General features: G+C 42.7%; 1 protein-coding gene across 1 annotated transcript; it reads left to right on the top strand.

The window, feature by feature from the left end:
* Positions 1-22,091, top strand: LOC308334556 (polyunsaturated fatty acid lipoxygenase ALOX8-like; the record flags this gene model as incomplete). The annotated part of the gene is made up of 14 exons (XM_080791354.1): positions 1-13; positions 2,233-2,424; positions 3,197-3,278; positions 3,520-3,642; positions 4,097-4,200; positions 4,911-5,083; positions 16,771-16,914; positions 17,125-17,328; positions 18,115-18,198; positions 18,375-18,541; positions 19,967-20,088; positions 20,241-20,341; positions 21,299-21,466; positions 21,553-22,091. The coding sequence occupies 14 exons, from the start codon at positions 1-3 to the stop codon at positions 21,730-21,732; spliced, it is 1,857 nt and encodes a 618-aa protein (XP_080647480.1). The 3' UTR covers positions 21,733-22,091.
* Positions 22,092-22,331: the final 240 nt, after the last annotated feature.

Below are 22,331 nucleotides of genomic sequence, written 5' to 3'. Positions count from 1 at the left end.
ATGAACAGGCCATGTAAGTTTTGTCTCCTTACTCGAGTAAAATCCTCATACTTCCAAACTTCCAAACTCTGAATTCTTGTGTTGCCTCATTATTATGTATGTATTGTCTTTCTGAGCATGTGTCCATGCATACAGACTGCCTTAACATTTGGTTGAATGCTCAGATCAGTCTTTTTACCTAAATGCACTGACCACTCATGCATGTAGTGAAAAATTTAGCTTAAAGACAAGGTTACAGTTGCATTGTGTGAGTGTGATATTTTATCTACTGATAAATAAGGGGGATTAAAATGAACCACTGCACAATCTGAGAATCCAGCGGCAAAAAAGTGCCCGAATTGGTTCTCGGTTCATAACGGCTATAGTCACTATCTATAAATCGAAAAAAGTTTACAATTGTGAATAGTGGCAGAATCTATCTATCTATCTATCTATCTATCTATCTATCTATCTATCTATCTATCTATCTATCTATCTATCTATCTATAGGGTCACTCACTAACGTAGTCATTTAGGGTTCATCCTGTCATACTGGATGCCTGTTGGTGCTCATGGTTATGGTTCATATCTCTGCGGTCGGGAGGAAAACTTATAACTCCAAAATGTTTTTCAGGAAATGAAAATTAAGAAAACCTTATATTTTTATAATACTACAGCCTCATCAAAGTTGGTGTAACTTTATATATTGTCAATTACTTCCATGAGAGGGGGGGAGGTGGTGGAGTTAGTTGCTTTAGCAGACATTGTGAGGGTCCAATGGAGTTAAGAGGTTTTGTCCAAAGCACTTTTTACTTTCAATAGTTTATGCCAAAACGATATTCACCATGCATGGATGCAAGTGCACTCAGCAAGTTTAATTGCAATTTACCCATTTCATTTTGAGATATCTTCTGTGAAAATGGCCATTTTGACCTCAGGACGATGCTAGATTCTATCTAGAGTTCTCAAAATCAGCAGGATTCATCCTCCAGGGAGCATGAGTGCAGAGAATATGGCATGGCTATCTAGCCAGTACTTTTTACCAAAAGAATTGAAGCCAAATCTACATGCTGGCCGATCATAGACCACCGCAGCTGGGGCCAAACACATGAACGAGCGATACTACACGATACAACTGGACTGTTCATCAATTTGCATCAACTATTAAACGTCAGGGTTTATTGTATAGTTAGACTAGAAGTATTTGCATATGATGTCAGTCTCCTCCAACGAGGAGTAGAACCAAGTGAACTCGTGCTCGTGCCAACTGTTCCTACTAAAGTATAAAAAGAAAGACGCACGTCCATTTTGACCATGGTAGACGCGATTGTGACAGTGTTATGGTTGACAGATCTGGTTTCATTTCACCTTACTTCGAGCTAAGGTGGCGTGTGAGTGCAAGGAATTGGACAACTTTGGCTACATCCTTTTTAAACTGGGTATGTTGTGTATAGGCCTAGATAATATTCATAATATATTTTATCATACTGAATGTTTTCAATTATTAATCAAACATGATTTTTATATAGGTTATGTATTCAGGTGGCCATATGGACTGTATAACTCTTCTATGTTTTATTGCAGACTGTAATTGCACTAAGACATCATGGCTGAGTACAAGCTAGCAGTGACAACAGCAGACGAGGCATTTGCAGGAACATATGACCGGATATATGTGACGTTGTTCGGCACTGAAGGGGAGAGCAAACGCACGCAACTGGACAACGTTGAGGCAGGAGAGGTACAGTATTATTGAAAGTGTGGCAGGTAATATTCAGTGGTGGGTTTTTTATTTTACTTAAATGACCACTAAATGTACTTGAGTAAAAGTTGGCATGAACATTTACCAAAAGTAGAAAGTACTCATTGTGCAGAAAGTTCCATTTCAAGTTTTGCAAATGTATACAAATCTTTTGAAAATAGCAGATCTACAAGCTCACAATGCGTCACATTGCGAAGCATTGTGAGCTTGTAGTTCGGCTATTTTCGAATGGCCGAAATGTAGGGTATGTTTAGCCTACTGTATGTTTTGTAAAAAAGAATATCCAAATATCCAAGTGTGTGTGTGTGTGTGTGTGTGTGTGTGTGTGTGTGTGTGTGTGTGTGTGTGTGTGTGTGTGTGTGTGTGTGAAATTGTGAATATACATTACAATGAAAGATTTGTTTCCAAATACATTGGTACCTGTTGCATAATATACATGAAATAATATGCAACCTGTTGCATATCTTCCTATACATATCGCCAACCAACAGACGGGGAACTACACTGTGAGAGCATCTTCGCCTCTGTTGTAAAGCTTGAAAAAGAGCCCTTTTTACTGAACCCAGAAGACAAATGGTTCTGCTCCAAGGTGGCAGTGACAACGCCAGAGAACCATGTGATCCTCTTCCCCTGTCACCGCTGGCTGTCTAGAGGGGACCCCGTAGAGCTTAGAGGAGGAAGAGGTACCTATGATGGTCCAAATGGACAGAAGGTTTCTTAGCTGCTCATTCATTGTTGTTTGACCATAGCCAATCGATTGTGCGGGCTTATGGGATCTATACTACTAAGTAGCCAACTACAACGCTTCTGTCCCAACAGTGTATGGGATACTGGTGCGGCTAGCCAATCGCAGACATGCACACAGTACATATTAAACAAAATGTCATCGTCTATAGTATACACATGCTTATGTGAACACCCCAGACAGTTTTTAGGTTGCTTGATTCAGTAGATTTTTGATATTCATTTTCGCTGCCCCACCCCCTTCCTATACAAAGACATTGCAACTTCAACTTTCATTTTAACCATGATAGATTCATCCAAAACACCTGTCCTTTCTTTCTGGTGACTCATAGTGTCCTCCTAATATGTGAGGTGCCCATGTTTTTATTATTATTCCTTTTTTCATTTATTTTTATAATTTTTATTTTGTATTCTTTCCATGATGGTAAAAAAGTTACAATGGGTTTGTGTTGGAAGGGGGCGGGGGCAGCCACAATGAATATCAAATATCTTAATACTGAATTGAGGAACTTTAAAACTGTCTGGGGTGTTCACAACATAAGCCTGAGTAAATGATAAAAGTATTTTTTTAAAGTGAAATATCCCTTTATTAGGTTCTTAAGAATTCCATATAGCTTTGTGTTCTAACCTTTCTAGTAAAGCATTCCTTTGGTGTTTTTGCCGTATTGGATTATTTATGATCTGTTCTTTTTTGTCCTGTTCTTTTTTCAGCCACAAAGCCTTTTGAGGATGACCATTCTCTGCTTATTGACCTTCGGAAAAAAGAGTTGTTACGTCGTCAAGCCACGTACCAGTACGTTTTTGTGTGCGTGCTCAGCACAAATCAACGTTACGTTGCTGTTTTAAACCTTATATTTTGTTGTGTGTGTGTATAAACGGTGTTGCCATAAATGTTCTCAGCAAGTGAAAGGGTCATACAACACAGTATGAAGGTTGTAGTGCCAGAAGTCTCTTTTAGACTAGCCTCGGAAACCCAGACGTTTTTATTTCCACCAAGTACTAGATTTGACCTGCTGTCATTTCTCGGTCTACAGGTGGAAGACATATGCTGAAGGGCTGCCATACATCAGCAATTTCAAGGATAGCTCGGAGCTCCCAGATGAAATGTGCTTCAATTTCAAATATAGATCAGAACGTTTTATTTCCAAACAAACAATGTGAGTTAATAACCCGTTTCCCAATTCCACAGGAAACATGAAATCCACTGGCCATGTAACCATGTTCCATATTGGCATAACGTGGAAACAGAAGGCGGTGTCTATTTCCGTAAATTCCGTATTCCATTAATTTCTCTCTGTGTCTTTCCACGGCTAATCTAAATCTTGCAATTTAAACCACTTGACCCAATCAGTGCCACATTTCTTAATGTGCACACTGCTAGTAGGCCAGGCATGTAAATAACCTGCATATTTTTCATAGTTTAATTTCTTTGTGAATATTGTGCACACACAAACCTATGCAAATAAACTGTAATATTAATTATATAATGGATATAATTAAAATCTGTATAATCACGGTAGAGTAAAAAATAAAAGGTTGTGGGATCATCATCTGTTGATAACTATGTGCAGAGTCAGAAATGTACGTTTTCATCTTTCTGTTCATTTTCAGTAATCTTGAACTCGTACTGAAGGGTCTAAAAGCCTCTACTGATCAGTGGAAAGACCTTGAGGCCATGAAAAAGGTCTTCTCCATTAACAAGACACCCATCTCTGGTATGATTGGCCTTCAGGTTTGCAGTCAAGCCCCCATTTAGAATTGAGGCAGATTCATTTTTTTTAAATACCTATAGTGGTTCTTCATGTCAAGGACCTCCAGAATTATATATGTATTTGGCTGCGGAAAATGGGGTGCATACTTAGTTTAGACTAGTCATTGGTTAGACATGGGTTAACAGGTTAGGTTTAGGTGTGCTGCCCCTGGGGAGGTTAGGTTTAGGGTGAGGGTTTGAGATAGGTTGTAGTTGTAAGACTAATGGCTGGTCTAACCAATGACTAGTCTAAACCAAAAACTGTCTAAACTAAGTACTGCACCCGCGGAAAATATGTTGTTCCATGGACCCCTCCAGAAGCAAAGATTTGAGTTAAAAACGTTCCCTCTGAAATAATATATATTCAAAGTTTTGCCACATTTTTATCGATTTTTCAAAAATAGCAGATCTACAAGCTCGTAGCGTGGCACTCTGTGCCGCACTACAAGCTTGTAGATTTAAAGTATAACATAATGCTTAAAACACCAAAAGGGGTTTCCGTCCTGAATGGGTCAATGCATCATTCTCTATTTCCACATGCATAACAGTGCGACATATCTGCTTTTTCTTAATACCGTAGTTGAAGTTGGTCAAACTGACATACTTTCACGGCTTCGTTAGAGACATTACAATACATGAATTAATTAAACAATAAATTAAAACTGTTTCTTCCAGAGTACGTCTATGAGCACTGGATGGAAGATGAATTTTATGGATACCAGTTTCTGAACGCAACCAATCCGAACGTGATCCGCCGCTGTTCCAAGCTTCCCGCTAACTTTCCAGTCACAGAGGAGATGGTGAAGCCCTTCTTAGAGGATGGCAGCTCTCTGCAGATTGAGATGATGGTATGGAAGTGTAGTAATGATACAGGAATGTATAAGTATATGTATACATGTATAGCTGCCAGTGTGGATCACAGAGACGAGACCAACGTTTCGGACAGTCGAGCTGCCTTCTTTTCAGGGTGAAGAAGCTGTCTCTCGAATTTCAATATTATGACAAACTATAGTGATAAACACATGTTATAGTCAGACTAGACTAGAGGCTATTTTTTCCACAGATATGAATATAGCTGACGTATATTTTCGGACAAGTTCTCTGTGTAGTGGGTATCAATCGATGGTGTTTCTCTGAAGGAATTCCAGCCGGAGGTTTCAGTCGGTTTGCAGGTATCAAAGTTTTATTTGACCAAAGTACTCTCAGTTTACAAACAGGGAACAAAGGCCCCAGGAGTCACACAGCTTAAAGTCTCTTCGAATTTGACTTACACAGTGTGAGCACAATTCAAGTAGGTTAGAACATTACATTATATCCACTTCAGAAGTCCCGCCTCAGATTTCAAACAGGCTGCCTCCTCTCTAAGGGAGCCAATCAAACTTGTTGTCGTCACAGGATAGCCTGTGAGAGTAGGCGGGACATAATGCATGTTGCTCATGTGGCCAGCTAACTGTACCTTTGTTTTAATAAGACTAGTTAAATATCTATAATATTTATGTATACAGAACCTTATTAAAACATGTAACTATAAGAATGAAATGTCAAAGAAATACATTTGAACTGTTACTGACTCATAATAAACTTTACCAATTAAAGGATAAAACACAAGTTAACCGAATCTTACTTTAAAGACTAATTCAAAATAGGTTATATATTTACAAATGATAAGAATAGCTCTGTAATGTCATACATTCAACTAACTTTATAGTTCAGTCTTAAACAAACGGAATATGAAACTAAGTAATGAAAAGGATAGAAGGTATAAATAGGTATAACAAATTGAGCATAAATATAATTCTAGACTACAGTTTTGAGACTACATTACTTTTAAGATAAGACACTGTCTCCAACAGGAACGAAGGCTTTGTTTACACAAGCCATTTCTAAGACTTGTATGTAAATTCTTTACCTGCAATAAACTCAACCGACAGTGAGTGATTAAGATTTACTCATATAGACAATGGGTTTCCTTGAGTGATTTATAAAGACAATGGGTCTCTCTGCGTGAGATCTCTGGGGTGAGTTCTTCCCAGGCCTAGCTTCCTGGACCCCTAATCTACACCAGAGTCATAACCATATGACCTTTGTTATAAGTCATAAGATATCAAATTATACATCACATCCCCCCTCAGAGCGCTATCAAACGCGCTCTGACCAAAACAAAAAGCATCATACCTGTAGAAATTAAAAACACACAAACCAAGTATATAAACATCTCAGTAGGACCCCCCTCAGTACCCAAACAACCAATTAACAATAAAAAAACACTCCTATAAATAAACACATCAGTCAACCAAAAAATTACACACAAGAACGAATGTCCGTCGTCGTGCAGAAAAACATACGAAACACAACAACACTCCTAGCTGTCAGCATCATCCGTGTAGGCACACAACTCCAAGTCCGTGTACGCCAGAGCATCCCTGCGTTGATCCCCAGCCTCCAGGTCGCCTGAGTTGACCCGGACAGACAACTGGATGGCCTGCATATTCATAGAGTGAACCATGCCTCCTGTCACGCCCTTGGGGTGTAGGAATGTGCCCTGGTAGGGTAATTATCCCTTTCCTCACATTGTTCTTTAAACAAATGGTGCAACGGCTTATGATAAAATCAATCTGTTGCAATAAATAAGGCGCCCAGAACCCATATTCCTGTGTAATTTTCCTCTTGACCTCTCCACGTGACACGTGTGCGAGTCCGTGTGCGTCATGTATCAACAGCCCTAGTAGATCGGGCGGAGCAATTACCAGTCCGTCATGATTTCTCCACAGCCCCTTGCTGTCTTTCACAGCACCCCTGTCGTGCCATAAAGCTTTGTCAACAGCACTGGACTCATCCTGCATTAAGATTAAGTCCTCCAAAGTAATCTTCTCTTCTAGTTCCACCTCATGCGTTATCAAGAGAATCTCACCACTTCTGTTAGCACCTGCGATAGCCTTGGCCGCTGTGTCCGCCGCCACATTACCCTTTGTGATGCGTGAAGTATCTGATTTATGTGCTGCACACTTGACAATAGCAATTTTCCTCGGTTTCATCATCGCTGATAATAACTTAAGGATCTGGGCATGATGCTTAATGGGAGAACCGTCGGCGGATTTAAAGCCTCGTCCTTTCCATACCGCTCCAAATAAATGACAGACACTCATAGCGTAAAAACTATCTGTATAGATATTTACACTTCTATTTTCTGCCATCAAACAAGCTTCCGTCAACCCAATTAATTCCGCGAGTTGAGCTGAGCAAGGCTGCGGAACAATTTCCGCTTTTACAGTCACAAACCCAGAGCCCTGGGCTTGGACTACAGCATAGGCTGCACTTAATGACTCACCAATACGGTAGCAGGACCCATCTGTCCAGAGCTCTACTTCCGCTTGCGGTAGCGGTAGAGCTTGTAGATCGGCCCTTAATCTTGAGTACTTTTCGGCCTCAAGCACGCAGTCATGAGGAATCCCGTCATTTCGTGCCGGCAGGCTTGCAGCGGGATTAACCCAATCGCACCTAACAAAAGTGACATCCTCCAGGTCCAACAGTCTGTGATAGTCCCTAATCCGGGACATTGTTAGGGTATATCTCCCAAAATTCAAGAGATTTCTCACACTATGGTGTGTGAGAATCTTGACAGGATAACCCATTGTCACAGCTGATGCCTTTTCATACATTAAATAAACACCTGCCAACACTCTGAAACATGGAGCCAAACCCATTTCCACATCACTATAAGCAACTGAGTAATATGCAATCGGCTGTGAATTTAACCCCAGGCCCGTAGCCTGAGTAAGAACTGCACAAGCATGTTTTTCATCCACCGAAGAGGAAATGTACAACAGGAATAGTTTAGTATAATCCGGCAGTGTTAAAGCCGGAGCATTCAATAACCTTACTTTCAAAGTTTCGAATGCCAACTGTGAGTCCACCGTCCAAGAGAGTACCGCACTCAATTCAGGACTCACAGTTTCTTTTATCATAGCTCTGAGTAAACCCGTCAACACAGTGTAACCCTCCACCCAAGGTGCAGAGTATTGAGTTAAACCTAAAAATTGCATCATTTGTCTAACCGTACGGGGCTTGGGCGCATGCCGGATTGCTTCCAAATGAGCATCGGCGATGCTATGTTGGCCATAAGAAATCTTATGACCAAGATACACCACCGTTTCTTGACAATACTGTAATTTCTTACGACTTACGCGATGCCCTTTCTCCCATAGTTTCTGTAAAAGTAAAATTGAATCACGGTGGCAAGTTGCCCTGTCTCGAGAAAAAACAGCAAGGTCATCTACATATTGGAGCACCGTACTGTTAATAGATGGCGCAATATCAGCTAAATCCTCTTTCAATACCTTGTTGAAAATATGCGGGGAATGTTTAAATCCCATAGGTAGCCTATTATAAACATAATGGTCACCTTCGTATGTAAACCCAAACAGACCCTGACTTTCCTCGCTAAGGGGGACCGAAAAGAATGCTCCTGTCAGATCTAATACAGTCATGTACCTTGCGTCGGGAGGAACTTCACACAGTAGAGTGTGTGGATCTGGGACGTCAGCTGGGTAGTCCACCACTATCTCATTAATCTGTCTAAGGTCATGCACCAAGCGGAAACTATCATCTGGCTTTTTTATGGGTAAAATGGGCATGTTACTAAAGGGGGTGGTTGTTATTCGTAACACACCAGCCTGCAGTAATCCATCAATTTGAGGTTTAATGCCCTGTATGGCCGAGTCCTTCAGAGGATATTGAGCTTTCCATGGAGGCCGGCAGCCAGGGGAGAGCTTGACCCTGACCGGCTGGGCTGACTTGACCAGGCCAATGTCAGTACTGTTCTTAGACCACAGACCTTCGGGAACTTGTCGTAGCATGTCTTCAAGTAGTTCCTCCGCAGTCATGCTGTACATGGGGTCATAAGACATAGTCACAGTCTGGGGTGAGCCGCCACCCTGTGCAGAAATCATAATTTTCAGATATTGCTGGTCTGTACTTCTCCAAATTCTAGGGTTTTCTTTTAGCGTTACAAAGACGGCTGACTTAGCGTCAGACATCATTGTCCCAATATGTTTTTGGTGGAAGTTCTCAGCAACTCTCAAGGTGACATGCGGTATACTATCCTTCACAGTGAATGCCTCTTTCAGGTAGGCCTGTGGTTCAATGTTCATGGCTGCCCCCTGTGGTCCCAAAATAATATAGCTGGAGCTGAGGTGCACTTCCTTCGGCTGACTTGACATCCATCCTGCAGTATCAGCTTTTTCAGCCTCTTGGAAATACTGCAAGGTACAATGAGGTGGAGACGTAGGCGTACGGGCATCAGGCATGTTGGCATCAATGAATTTATCCCATTCTCGGGCTGGTGACATCAGACTGTCTTGTAAGTCACCCAGCCAGTAGATAATAGGTTCACTTGAGCAAACTGAAACAGGAAATTGAAAGCATTCAGCTGGGACATGGACAATGCACCCGTCAGGCGTGCACTGTATTGTACAGTTCATCTTACACAGAGCATCTCGGCCCAGTAGGCCGACTGGAGTACTTGCTGACACAAGCACAGGAATTGTAGCTGTCTGGGTTTTATATTGAATCTTCACAGGGTTAGTCAGGGGGATCAGCTGTCCCTTGCCTTCGAATCCAATGGTCCGGACAAAATGTCCAGACATAGAGAGATGTCCAGCGTCTATAGGCATAATACAAGTGTAGGCGGCTCCAGTGTCCGCCATCAAGTTGACATCTCTGCCATCTATCTTCACCCACACCGTAGGGTCGTCATCAGGCCTTGTAGTCACTGGTAGCTGCATACATCCCTCCATTGAATCGTGAGCGCATCCTCATAGTCCATTAGGTTGAGCCCCCCTGTATGGATTCACAGGGCCTCTCGCATCTTGTACCTGCCATGCAGGTGTCTGTGAGGGTTGTTGAGTTTGATTTTGAGATGGCCACGGCTGGTTCTGCTGTTGTTGAGGTTGGTTCTGCTGTTGTTGAGGTTGGTTCTGCTGTTGTTGAGGTTGGTTCTGAGATGGCCAAGGCTGATTCTGCTGTTGGCGAGGGACCCCCTGTTGGTTCTGCTGTTGATTGCCTGGCAAGACAGCCGTGCAGTACCGCTGCGTGTGCGTCATCCCTCCACACTTAAAACAGCCTGTGTAATTGGAGTTACGTGAAAGAGGAAAGCGCCGGAACTTTTGCTGACCTTTTGGGGGTCCAAACTGGTTTTGCGGAGTTTCCATCGTAGTGGCCACCACTGTTGCCTGTACAGCTTGCTGTGCACCTTTCAGCTGGGTCTTGTTCAACAGTCGAATCACCTCAGCGTCACTTTTTTTTTTTGTTCATCAACTTTCTTGCGGGATAGTCCAACCCAATGCACTACTTGATCAATATATTGTTTGAGAGGCAATCTCGCCAGACCAACAACTGCCTCCAAATCAGCCTTGATTTTGTCAGGAAGTCCTAGTTCAATCTTCGAGCGGACAATAGCTCGTTCTAAGTCATTTCGCTCCGGATCCTTCCCCGTAACATCCATCCATCTCTGATAGACGCGGGCAATATATTCACGTGGATGTTCGGAATCTCCCATCGCAGTCATCGTGATAGTGTCCGGGTGCACCTCAGTCGGATATAATTCTTTTAGTGCGTGCCATACCGCTCCTCTGTGACCCAGGAATAGATCAGCGTCTCCACCCGTCGTGGTTGAATAATGTCGAAGTCCGGAACGGTCCAGGATCTCATCCATACCGTGAATTCCCACCAAGGTTGCCCACAGCTTTTTAAGATCTCCCATAGCCAGTTGAGTTCCTATCACAAGAACCTCGAATTTTGAAATCCAGGGGAATGCACCATCCTGCAGAGGGGGTAGTTGACGTACAATCTCAGACATGTCAAGGGACGTCCATGGCTTATATTCCAGATGTCGGCCTTTAACCAACACAGGAACCTGGACACAGGCATCGGGGAAAGATAAGTTAGCGGGTCCGAGGTGTACTGTTGGGAGGTCTGCAGCAGCCCTTATCCTCATCGTCTCCAGAAGTTCTCTGTCGGGCTGCGGAGTCATGGCCTCTCCTAGACGGGCACGAGTTTGCAAGCGCGTACGGGCTGCCACTGGAGTGGCGCTGGCCACCAGTAGATCGACCTCGTCCCCCTCGTCCACTTGAGATCTCACCTGCCAGCCCGGAGAGCCCCTGTATGCGCTCTGTTGAGCACGGGAGTCTTGCTGCGCACGATCATCAGGAGTGTGGCCTTGCTGCACGTAAGAACCTGGTTGTGAACGCCTTTCACAGGCCTCCTCCTCAACGTCTTGTCGACCTGATGCCACACGCACCTCCGGGCGCCCACCAACCCTGTCAACGCAATGCCTGCGGTCCATCTGCCTTAGTGCCTCGGACTGCTGTTGGTGTAGTCGGGTCAGGCCAAATTCTTGAGCCAGCAAGTCAGAAAGACGATCCTCATAGTATACTGTAGCATCCCGATCCGTCCTCCGTTCCCACATGACCGTTCTCGTCTCATTAATCTGCCTGCGAAGGACATTGAGACTATCGCCCAGAGAGTTCATCGTCATGACAGTGTCCCTCCTCACCACATCCTGCGACAGGCTGGTGATATCGTCACTGCCCACCACAGGAACGCTGTTCACTGTCCGATCAGAGCTTGTTATCCGGCTGTCACGGGCAGAGGTACTGCTCCCCTCATCCCCTGCTGGTACTGTTTGCCTCTCCGCCTGTGCCAGAATGTCTCTAATGTGCGGATGATATCCCCCAAAAGTCAAAGTCCTACTGCCCCTTGGCGCAGCCACCGGAGAGTCCCTGTCAGACTCAACACCCACGGAAGCAGCCACTCTCCTCCTCGGCTGGGGAACCGGTTGGCGAGGTCGGAAATCCGGCCTCAGTGTGATCTTAGCGCTTGCATTTCCACTCTCCAGAAATCCGCCCTCGTCATCCATAAGATTATATCGGCCGTCATGCTCAACAACAGGCATTTGGAGAGTCGGCAGGGAGGGATAGATCATGGGTGTTTGAATCGGCACCATGGGTATAGCCGGAGGCTCCCTAGCTGGGATCGGACCGGACGGGACAGATGGAGCAACATAAGGTGGGGGAGGTGACAGTAGCTCTGACAGGTGTGAAAATGGAGTGACACATATATCCTTTACTTTGTCTAAAGTTAAACTGGGGGCCATGATGCTATCTTGCCTATCTCGAAGAGCCCTAGCGCGTCTCAACCCCTCCTCAAGAAATAAGCCCAGAACCGCTTCCTCAGTCCTACGCTTACCCACCCTGAGGATCCCAGCATTACCCTTCTCTTTCCCCCCATATGCATGCACGAAAACCTGTATAATTTTAATAGTTTCCTCATCAAAGGTTCCCTGAATAGGCCAACGTTGTTCAAGATGCGGCCATCTTTGATGCCATTTTTTTGAAATCTTTGTTATATCTACATAAGCAGGATTGAGATGTTGTACAATTTCCACCGGTGTTCTGTTAGATGAAGAAACAGCTTGTGCACTCACTACCTCTTTCATGATTGCTTTACTCAGTAACCACAAGAAACAGTGTAACAAATGGAAGGCCTATTTATGTTTCAGACTACTACCTAATCCAACCAGTACAAGCCAATTTACCTAACAATGTTGCGTGTAAACACTTCTTTTATAAATTTAATTCTCCACAGGGAGAGTCTTCAAACTATACGTTCAAGGGTTCATACACAGAACCAGAAGTTACCAGCCCCTCAAAGGACAACTGTCAGCAACCGTAGAATAGTAGTGTAGTGAACAAAAACCCACCAGTACGTAGGCAAAATGTGTATGTGTGTATTAAACTATGTGTCACTGTAGTTCAATATACTACAATATATATGTTATACAAGCATATATCTAAATACACCTGTGAGGATGGACAAACTAATACTATACACTATAGCAGGTCCGAACACAAGTCTAATGTGGAACTAGGGAGGACACAGTTTCTAAGAATCCACTATTACTTTTAATTAATACGCATAGGTCACGCAACCCACGTCTTTGCCAAGAGAGTATAATCAAATCACAATCCTATACTAAATAGGAACCAAACGCACTATCCTAAGATTATCAAATCATAGGGAAATAAAAGTTAGAACACACAACCTAAAATGTGCAACCACAATAGGACAAAATTATCGCATAGGGAAGAAATAACGGATTAATGTTAAACAGGGAAGAATATGGTTATACAATATCCATTAAAACAAATGCAAACATTCAGCATGTAACAATAACAAAAGGACTATTTATTTTTAAATCAACAAAGTTGATCAAATGTTATCAATGTCCTACAAATAATTAACTACTCCACTTAAAGAATTTAACCTGATATACTATCACATTCTTATAACACACGCAAAGATCATACACCCAAGGATTTAATCAAGCAAACACAAAGGAAAACAAACTAACTTAAAAACCAATCAGAAGGAGGTGTAATACACCCAACCAACCGCTAAGGGGAGACAGATGCAAAAATAAATCTCAAGACTTGTGTCACCTCCGCGGGCACACAGTCAACGTCAAGCCAAAGAAACGGCTGTACACGACTATATATATAACTAACGGACTAAACGGAGCGAAACTCCTGCTGGCACAAATACACACCACGTACGCGGCTGCTCAAAACAAACTAATCGTAACGAAACAGTAATTATTATTATTATTTTCTTATAACATGCAGCCCACACACAACGCAGACGCGTCGCGTTTAGTGACGTGCAGCAAACCAAACTCTAGCTTAAACAATTACAATCAGCTCATCTGTCCCCAACACATACAAAAAAGAGAGTTAGTTCAAAACATATATTTTCCGAACCTTGGGTTGTGCTAAATCCTTTAGCTCCAGGTGGTCCACGGCGGGCATAGAGACGCCACGTCTCCTCCACTTAAAAAAAACAACAAAACATTTTGCATGAAACCACATCTTGACATACACCATCACAAATCAGCAATAGCATAGCAACATAGAATATCACACCAGCCATTCCGTACCAATACAGTCCCTCATCCATAGAACAAGGAAATATAATCCTACTGGTTTCACCCCGTGCGTCTGTGAGTAGAGTCGCCCAGAGAGATCAGCCTCCATTAATTTATGAAAAGACACAACGTCCCATTTAAATCCGGGCCAGCCGGGTAAAAATAAAAAAGCTCGGTGTAGCTACACCCAAGTTCTAGCAGTCATATCAAAATCAAAAGAAATCTCTACCCAATCTCAGTGAGCCACCCCCCACACACAGACCCACGCGTTGCCCCAGCAAGCAAAATTTCTGTATCTTACCTTACTAAAAGAACCAGTACTCCGTCGAGTAGCGATCCCCCCTAAAATACGTATAAACGCAGTTTACATCCGCCACTAAGACGAATCATCATTACAACAAAGAAAACCAAGGGTACCCAAATCAACATACAAGCGTGTCCTATATGTGTCTGGCCTTAAATCACCAGGAAAAAGTGCCAGCTCAGTGGAAACACAATTAGTCTAATCAAATGTTAAACGCTAAATTTTAGAATGTACATGACATCAGAACAGCGAAAATAGATTTGATTCCTGAATAAAAAGTAACCCCCACACAAGCAAGCATTTTTCCCAACTTCAACCAGTTAGCCTATACCAGACACACGTACACGCAGGCCGTATATAAGAGCTGCAGCTTATACACGAAAATAGGCCTTCCATCGCCGGCACTAAACTTCCACGGTTTCGACGGGCTACGTGAAGAATTAATAATCATAATTAATAATCCCAAACTCCTGAAGAACATAATACCCGTGGCAAGCGTTGGTCCATGTTACCCAACTAAACCCCTGGAGATACTTCCAGGGAGACAGCTAATTCACCCAAAATATTGCCTCCCCTTGAATTGGAATCACTCCCAAAAAACAGCATGTCGGTCATTACAACAATATGAGAAATACAAAAAACACGCTCCCAAAAAATAGAAACAAAGGAAATATCTATACAGCCAAGCCATATCATCCAGCTGCAATAATAGCCAGGCATATGCTTTATGATGAATCATCACTTTGACGAAGAGCCATCATAAAGCTAGAATTCGAACTTTAACTGTCTTTAAAATGTGTTTTTAAACCAGGGTTAAGGACGAGGTATGAGCTCTCGCCCGGTGATTACAGAAAATTTAACAATGACAAATGAATTGCGCGTTGTCCACTGAGCAAACAGAAAGAAAAAAAACCCTCTGCGCCCGGTGTTCCACAGAGAAACCCCACCATTGCACCACACAGAGCCCTCACGTGATATACACAGTCCCTGGGACTCTTGTTACCAGGCTTCCTCAAGAACAGCAAAAATAACAATTAAATATTATAACTCACCCAATTTGAGCACGCTCAGCAAGGAAACCTCGGTAAACGGGTTTAACGGCACCAATCTGACGTATATTTTCGGACAAGTTCTCTGTGTAGTGGGTATCAATCGATGGTGTTTCTCTGAAGGAATTCCAGCCGGAGGTTTCAGTCGGTTTGCAGGTATCAAAGTTTTATTTGACCAAAGTACTCTCAGTTTACAAACAGGGAACAAAGGCCCCAGGAGTCACACAGCTTAAAGTCTCTTCGAATTTGACTTACACAGTGTGAGCACAATTCAAGTAGGTTAGAACATTACATTATATCCACTTCAGAAGTCCCGCCTCAGATTTCAAACAGGCTGCCTCCTCTCTAAGGGAGCCAATCAAACTTGTTGTCGTCACAGGATAGCCTGTGAGAGTAGGCGGGACATAATGCATGTTGCTCATGTGGCCAGCTAACTGTACCTTTGTTTTAATAAGACTAGTTAAATATCTATAATATTTATGTATACAGAACCTTATTAAAACATGTAACTATAAGAATGAAATGTCAAAGAAATACATTTGAACTGTTACTGACTCATAATAAACTTTACCAATTAAAGGATAAAACACAAGTTAACCGAATCTTACTTTAAAGACTAATTCAAAATAGGTTATATATTTACAAATGATAAGAATAGCTCTGTAATGTCATACATTCAACTAACTTTATAGTTCAGTCTTAAACAAACGGAATATGAAACTAAGTAATGAAAAGGATAGAAGGTATAAATAGGTATAACAAATTGAGCATAAATATAATTCTAGACTACAGTTTTGAGACTACATTACTTTTAAGATAAGACACTGTCTCCAACAGGAACGAAGGCTTTGTTTACACAAGCCATTTCTAAGACTTGTATGTAAATTCTTTACCTGCAATAAACTCAACCGACAGTGAGTGATTAAGATTTACTCATATAGACAATGGGTTTCCTTGAGTGATTTATAAAGACAATGGGTCTCTCTGCGTGAGATCTCTGGGGTGAGTTCTTCCCAGGCCTAGCTTCCTGGACCCCTAATCTACACCAGAGTCATAACCATATGACCTTTGTTATAAGTCATAAGATATCAAATTATACATCATAGCCTAATAGGTGTGCTTTCAGTTTTTAACTTTGATGAGCCCGCGGGCACAAAATTGTTTGAAAACCACTGCCGTAATCTACCCGTTTCTCCCATGCAGAAAGGCAACGTATTCATCTGTGACTACAAGAACGTGGATGGATTGCCCACCAGGGAGGACAAAGGTGCACCGTTGCCTCTGACGCCTGGTCTTTGCTTGTTCTGCATGAACTCTGAGGAGAAACTGATGCCCATTGCAATTCAGGTATTTTGCTGATGTTCATGTTCATGTTCATATCCCCACTGTAAAGAGTCAAAGAGTATAAGTCACTGGATCATTTATTTGACACATAGCACTTTACCAAAAGTGCTATTCTAACCAATATACTTTGGTGGAGAAAAAAAAGTGTGCAAAGTTCCAATGACATATTGCATTAAAGTGTATAATAATGTGTCTTTTTTTGACATCCTAAAGCTGAATCAGCAACCTTCAGAGGAAAATGCAATTTATCTGCGTAGTGACCCAGAGACCGACTGGCTGCTCGCCAAGATCTTTCTGAAAAATGCAGATACCCTCCTAAATCAGGCTGTCTATCACCTTCTGAATACTCATTTGCTGGCAGAGGTCTTTGCAATTGCCACTCTGCGATGCCTTCCGGGTATTCATCCCATCCACAAGGTGCGATCATGCGGCGCGAGATTGTGCAGCTATTTGATCTCTGGTCCCGTTTTCATGGCCCCAACAGGGCATTTTATTTCCGCTTCAAAGTCAAAACCTCTCAGACCATAAATATTTGTAGCACAAACTAACCGTGTTGTTTTACTACAGTTTTATTTTTTTAAGACCCTCCAGTGTTACATTTAAATAGAGTTTATATTATACTCTATTGTCATGAAGTTATTGCGAAAGCAGTGAGCACTTACTATGAGACCTAGCAGATCATGTCTGTCCGTGCGTGCGTGCGTGTGTCCCCCCTTTGTGCCCATATATGGTGCTGAGTGATTTGTTTGTGATTTATGCAACACACTCCATATTTGGACGTATAGCTGCTTTGGGGACTCCTTATATGGTTATGGCTAAGTTAAAAACTTAACTTAAAAATAACTTAACTTAAAAAAATAATGAGCTGCGTTCGCTTCCCGCGTTTGCGCGTCTTACTGGTAATATGGGCTAAATATATGTCTGTATATGAATGAAGCTTTTGTGAATAAGGTCTGATAAAGACTGTGTCGAAGCAATCTATACATAGAAAGCCTTGACTGGGAGCTTTGCAGTGTTACAGTGTGCAGACTTTATATTGCCTTATCCACTGTTAGTCCTGCACCTGCCATCCAGTAGTTGTGCCAGTTTTATTATTTCTTTAGACCATATAACAAAAGCCATTACTACAGTATACTGCAGCTTAATTATCAACCCTCTGATTAAAGTCTTGACATCAATATTCACCTTTCTATTATGTACCAGTTGCTGATGCCTCACTTCCGTTACACCCTCCAACTGAATGTTCAAGATCGTGAGCAACTCGGGCCAGGAGGAATTATGGCCGAAGTATGAACCCTCCCTCCACAAGGATAGAAATATATTCGTGTATATACGGAAAATACATTCACAAACATGAAAACTTTAAACTTGAATTACCGGTACTTATTTTGAAAATCATTGTTGGTGTTTTAGTAAGGTATACTACTAGCATACCGGTACATGTACATGCTGTCTTTCTCTAGAGTACACTGGCAACAGAGGGGATTACGGAGCTGATGAGGAGGGCTCATGCTCAAACAACTTACAACTCCCTGTGTCTGCCAGAGAACATCGCAGCACGAGGACTGGAGTCTGTCCCCAACTGCTACTACAGAGATGATGGACTCAAGCTGTGGGATATCATCACCAGGTGAACAGAATACAATTTGCTGTTATGACATACCAGTAAGACGCCCGAGGGCTGAAACAACAGAGCTTCTTAATACGGCACAGTTGAGAAGCAGGAGTTAAACTCTGGTGTCAGTGAGGTCAGATGTAGAGTTGCTGGCCGGTTACAGACGTCACAGGCGTTGAGCTTGAGGCCGAGACATCGGCGGTGGCAGCAGTCACTCTCTTGAAGTTGCAGATTCTGCTCGGCAGCTATAAGAACTTCTGCTGAGGCGTGGCAAGAGGTGGCTGGTGCGTGAGACTCTGGCGGTGGCGAGAGCCTCCGTGAGAGTGTGGAGGTCGCGCTGCTGCGGCAGATCAGCATGTGCACGCATCCGCTTGGGTGACGGCAGACTGCTGGGCGAGTGCTGTCGCTTTGGCATGGGATCATCTTTGACCAAAAAATGCACAATGAAAAACATGTACAGTACTGTATGGCCAGGGTTCATGGCCATATATAGCGTGTCTTGAGTGTAGAGGGTTTGATGATGTCAGACTGACATATGCGTGTTCATATATGGAGACGTGATGTCACGATGCGTGACCATATATGGAGACGCGGTGTCATGATGTGTGACCATATTTGGAGGTGTGGGGTGATGGATTGACGGACGAATTTACGGGAAATGCATTTCATAGTAAATGTGACGTGCTGTCGCAATAACTGCTGCTATTGCAAAAGAACAGGTTACTCTCTCTCTCTCTCACACACACACACACACACACACACACACCCCTAGGTAATTGTCTTAAAATAAATAGTAGTCTCTCTAGAGAAGTGGTTCTCAAACTTTGTAATTTCAAGGATCTGAAAGTGTAACATTTTCATCAAATGGACCCATAAGGCTCCATCTGGTTCCATTTGTAAACTCTGAGTTACAGCCCTGTCTTAACTCCCCATTTGGTTCCTAGTAATTACCAATACTTTAGCTGAAGACTCCCTGGAACTCCCCACCCCCCCCAAGGAACCCCAGGAACCCACTTTGAGAACCACTGCTCTATAGAGATAGGGAGAGAGTGGGGGAGAGAGAGAGAGAGAGGTGATAGATATGCAAATAAACTGTAGGCTGCGGTAGACCGGAACTGAGTTGTTTTCGTCTGCGGATGTAAGAAGAGGGAATAATAACCTTCCAAACACTGGATAAAGGGGAGTTTTAAGCGTGCATGTGCGTGCATGTCGGATCCGTATGTAGGCTCCGGCTGTATGTGAGTAAAAGCAAAATAAATAAATACGAATATTTTTAATTACACGATTAAATGAAATTAAAGAAAGGCGAGGTCCGTCGTTTTGGCAAATGCGGGAGAAGAATGCGTTCTTGGCATTAATACGGTTAAAAAAAACAGAACGCATGCAGCATTTTGCGCGACACATTTTTTGCTAACTACCGGTACTGTGTTTCCTCTCCAGCTTTGTGAAGGAAATAGTGCGGCACTATTACCCCTCAGACAGTGACGTGTGTAAGGACACCGAGCTGCAGGCCTGGGTCAGTGACATATTCACCCATGCCTTCTTAGGAAACGAGAGCTCAGGTAATGTAACTCAAAGTGTCCTTCCAGTAGTGGTCGGGTAAACATCACATTATGTGAGTGAATATTTAACTGGACTGGACATTGACAAAAGCGTATATACCGTATGAAAATGGCTGCTGGACGGACGTGTCGACGGTGACTCAAACAAACAGGGATTCCTGCGACCTTTCTCAATGTGGAGGAGGTCATCAAGTACATCACCATGGTGATCTTCACAGTGTCAGCTCAGCATGCCGCAGTCCACGGTGGCCAGGTGAGACGAAGGGATCATCAACGCTTCCCTGACTGTGGGAACAAGTACATTTACTTAAATACTGTATACTTAAAGAGACACTTCACCCCTTACCAGATCTTATTTTAATGATGTTTGGGAGACAAGAAACACTCTCCTCATGGGGTCTTTATGTGGGTAATTGTGTTATGATATTTTAGTATTTCCATGTGTCCTTATTTCCTGGACTACATGTTGTCTCAATAAGACAGCCCTTCCCCTATCCACAATTAAGGAGGAGCAGTGCAGCAAAGCATTAAGGGAATTGTAGTCCAGGAAGGAAGTGAGCCCAGTGTCCATGACATCATGGAAAGGAAAGTGTTTCTTGTCTCCCAGACATCATAAAAATAAGATATGGTTGGAAAAGGTCCCTTTAAGTACAATCTTGATGTGTTTTCACTTTACTTGAGTATTTCCAACTTACTGTACTTTTACTTATTACACACTGCATCTCGGATCCAAATATAGTTTTGTTTCCTTTTACGTTTACTCCACTACATTTATTTTGAAAGCTTTAGTTAGGCCTACTAGTTACTTTATAGATTTGGATTATTATTACAAAACATGCCTGCATTAACCAACCCAATGTGCATGTCGGCCCTTTGTAAGTAGCCGATCTACAACCTCACAATCGTCAACGCATTGTGACCTTGCAGATCTGCCATTTTCAAAAGATCTGTATACATTTAAAAAACTTGAAATGGGACATTATGCACAATGAGTACTTTCTACTTTTGGTGCATTTTGATACCAGTACTACTTTTGTACTTTAACTCATTTTGAATTCCAGACTTTTACTTAAAAGTCTACATTGCAGTAATTCATACTTTTACTTGAGCAAAACATTTGAGTACTTTTCCCACCGTACTGCACAGATGTATCTGTATGGATCAGCCAGAGGCAGCCCTGGCCCCTGCTAGACTTGTCTCTCTCTTTTAGTTTGACTACCACAGCTGGATGCCAAACAACCCTCCCATGCTGCGCAAAGCTCCTCCAACCACTAAGGGGAACTCTACCACGGAGACCATTTTGGAGACGTTGCCAAACAAGGGGATCACCGCCAGGTGTCTGGCAACCGCATGGATGCTGAGCCAGAGATTTGACTTTGTACGTTCCTAACATTGCATGAAAGAGCGCAATCCCGACTCCACTACGTTTCACAATAATTGCTTCTTCCCGTCATCTTCCCTCAGGTTCCTCTGGGTTCATATACGGACGAGTGCTTTGACGAGGCGGCGCCCAAGCAGATGATCAAGGCTTTCCAAGAAGAGCTGTCCCGCCTCAGCGTCTCTGTGGCAAAGAGGAACTCCGAGCTCCCCGTGCCCTACAACTATTTAAACCCAGCTGAGATAGAAAACAGTACATACGTTTAAGTAAGCCTCTGAACGTGGTCACATTACATAATGATTATTTTTATTTTACTTATGTTAATACTGTCCTCCTGTGAGAACATAAATTAATTCATGTTTGTCATTGTAGATCCACTACAGTACATAATGATATCAGAGCTATCTCACTGGGATTCTGATAGTTCTGGCTCGTGCGTCAACAGACTGTCCTTGTCTCGCTTGGATTGTAAAGGCATTCATTTTGCATTACAATAGACCTCCCTGTCATGTTTTGCCTTTTTGAATATTGCTCCATGATTTCAGAACACAGGCATTTCTCTTCAAATTGTGTTAATACAATTCCTGCATAATGATGTACCACAGTATGTTGTGACGACTGCATTACTGCCACAGTAAATATCAAGCAAGTGATAATGTCTTTTTGGAATTCAAACTATTAAAATACTGCCCACGTAATAAACTCTCAAGGGATGAAATGAAACATTCTCTTCCCGGGGACCTTGCTCTTTCTTCTCCTTGCCTATACCGAATCCAATGCCGATAAGGGATGACAGAAAAACATCGGAAAAACCCAAATCACCGGTAGCTAGTGAGCGGCCTCCTTTCCCCTTGCGAGTCTCCAT

Source organism: Protomyctophum bolini (assembly GCF_963924005.1).
Source record: "Protomyctophum bolini genome assembly, chromosome: 19".
Taxonomy (NCBI): domain Eukaryota; kingdom Metazoa; phylum Chordata; class Actinopteri; order Myctophiformes; family Myctophidae; genus Protomyctophum; species Protomyctophum bolini.
This window is presented reverse-complemented; position numbering and strand designations above follow the sequence as displayed.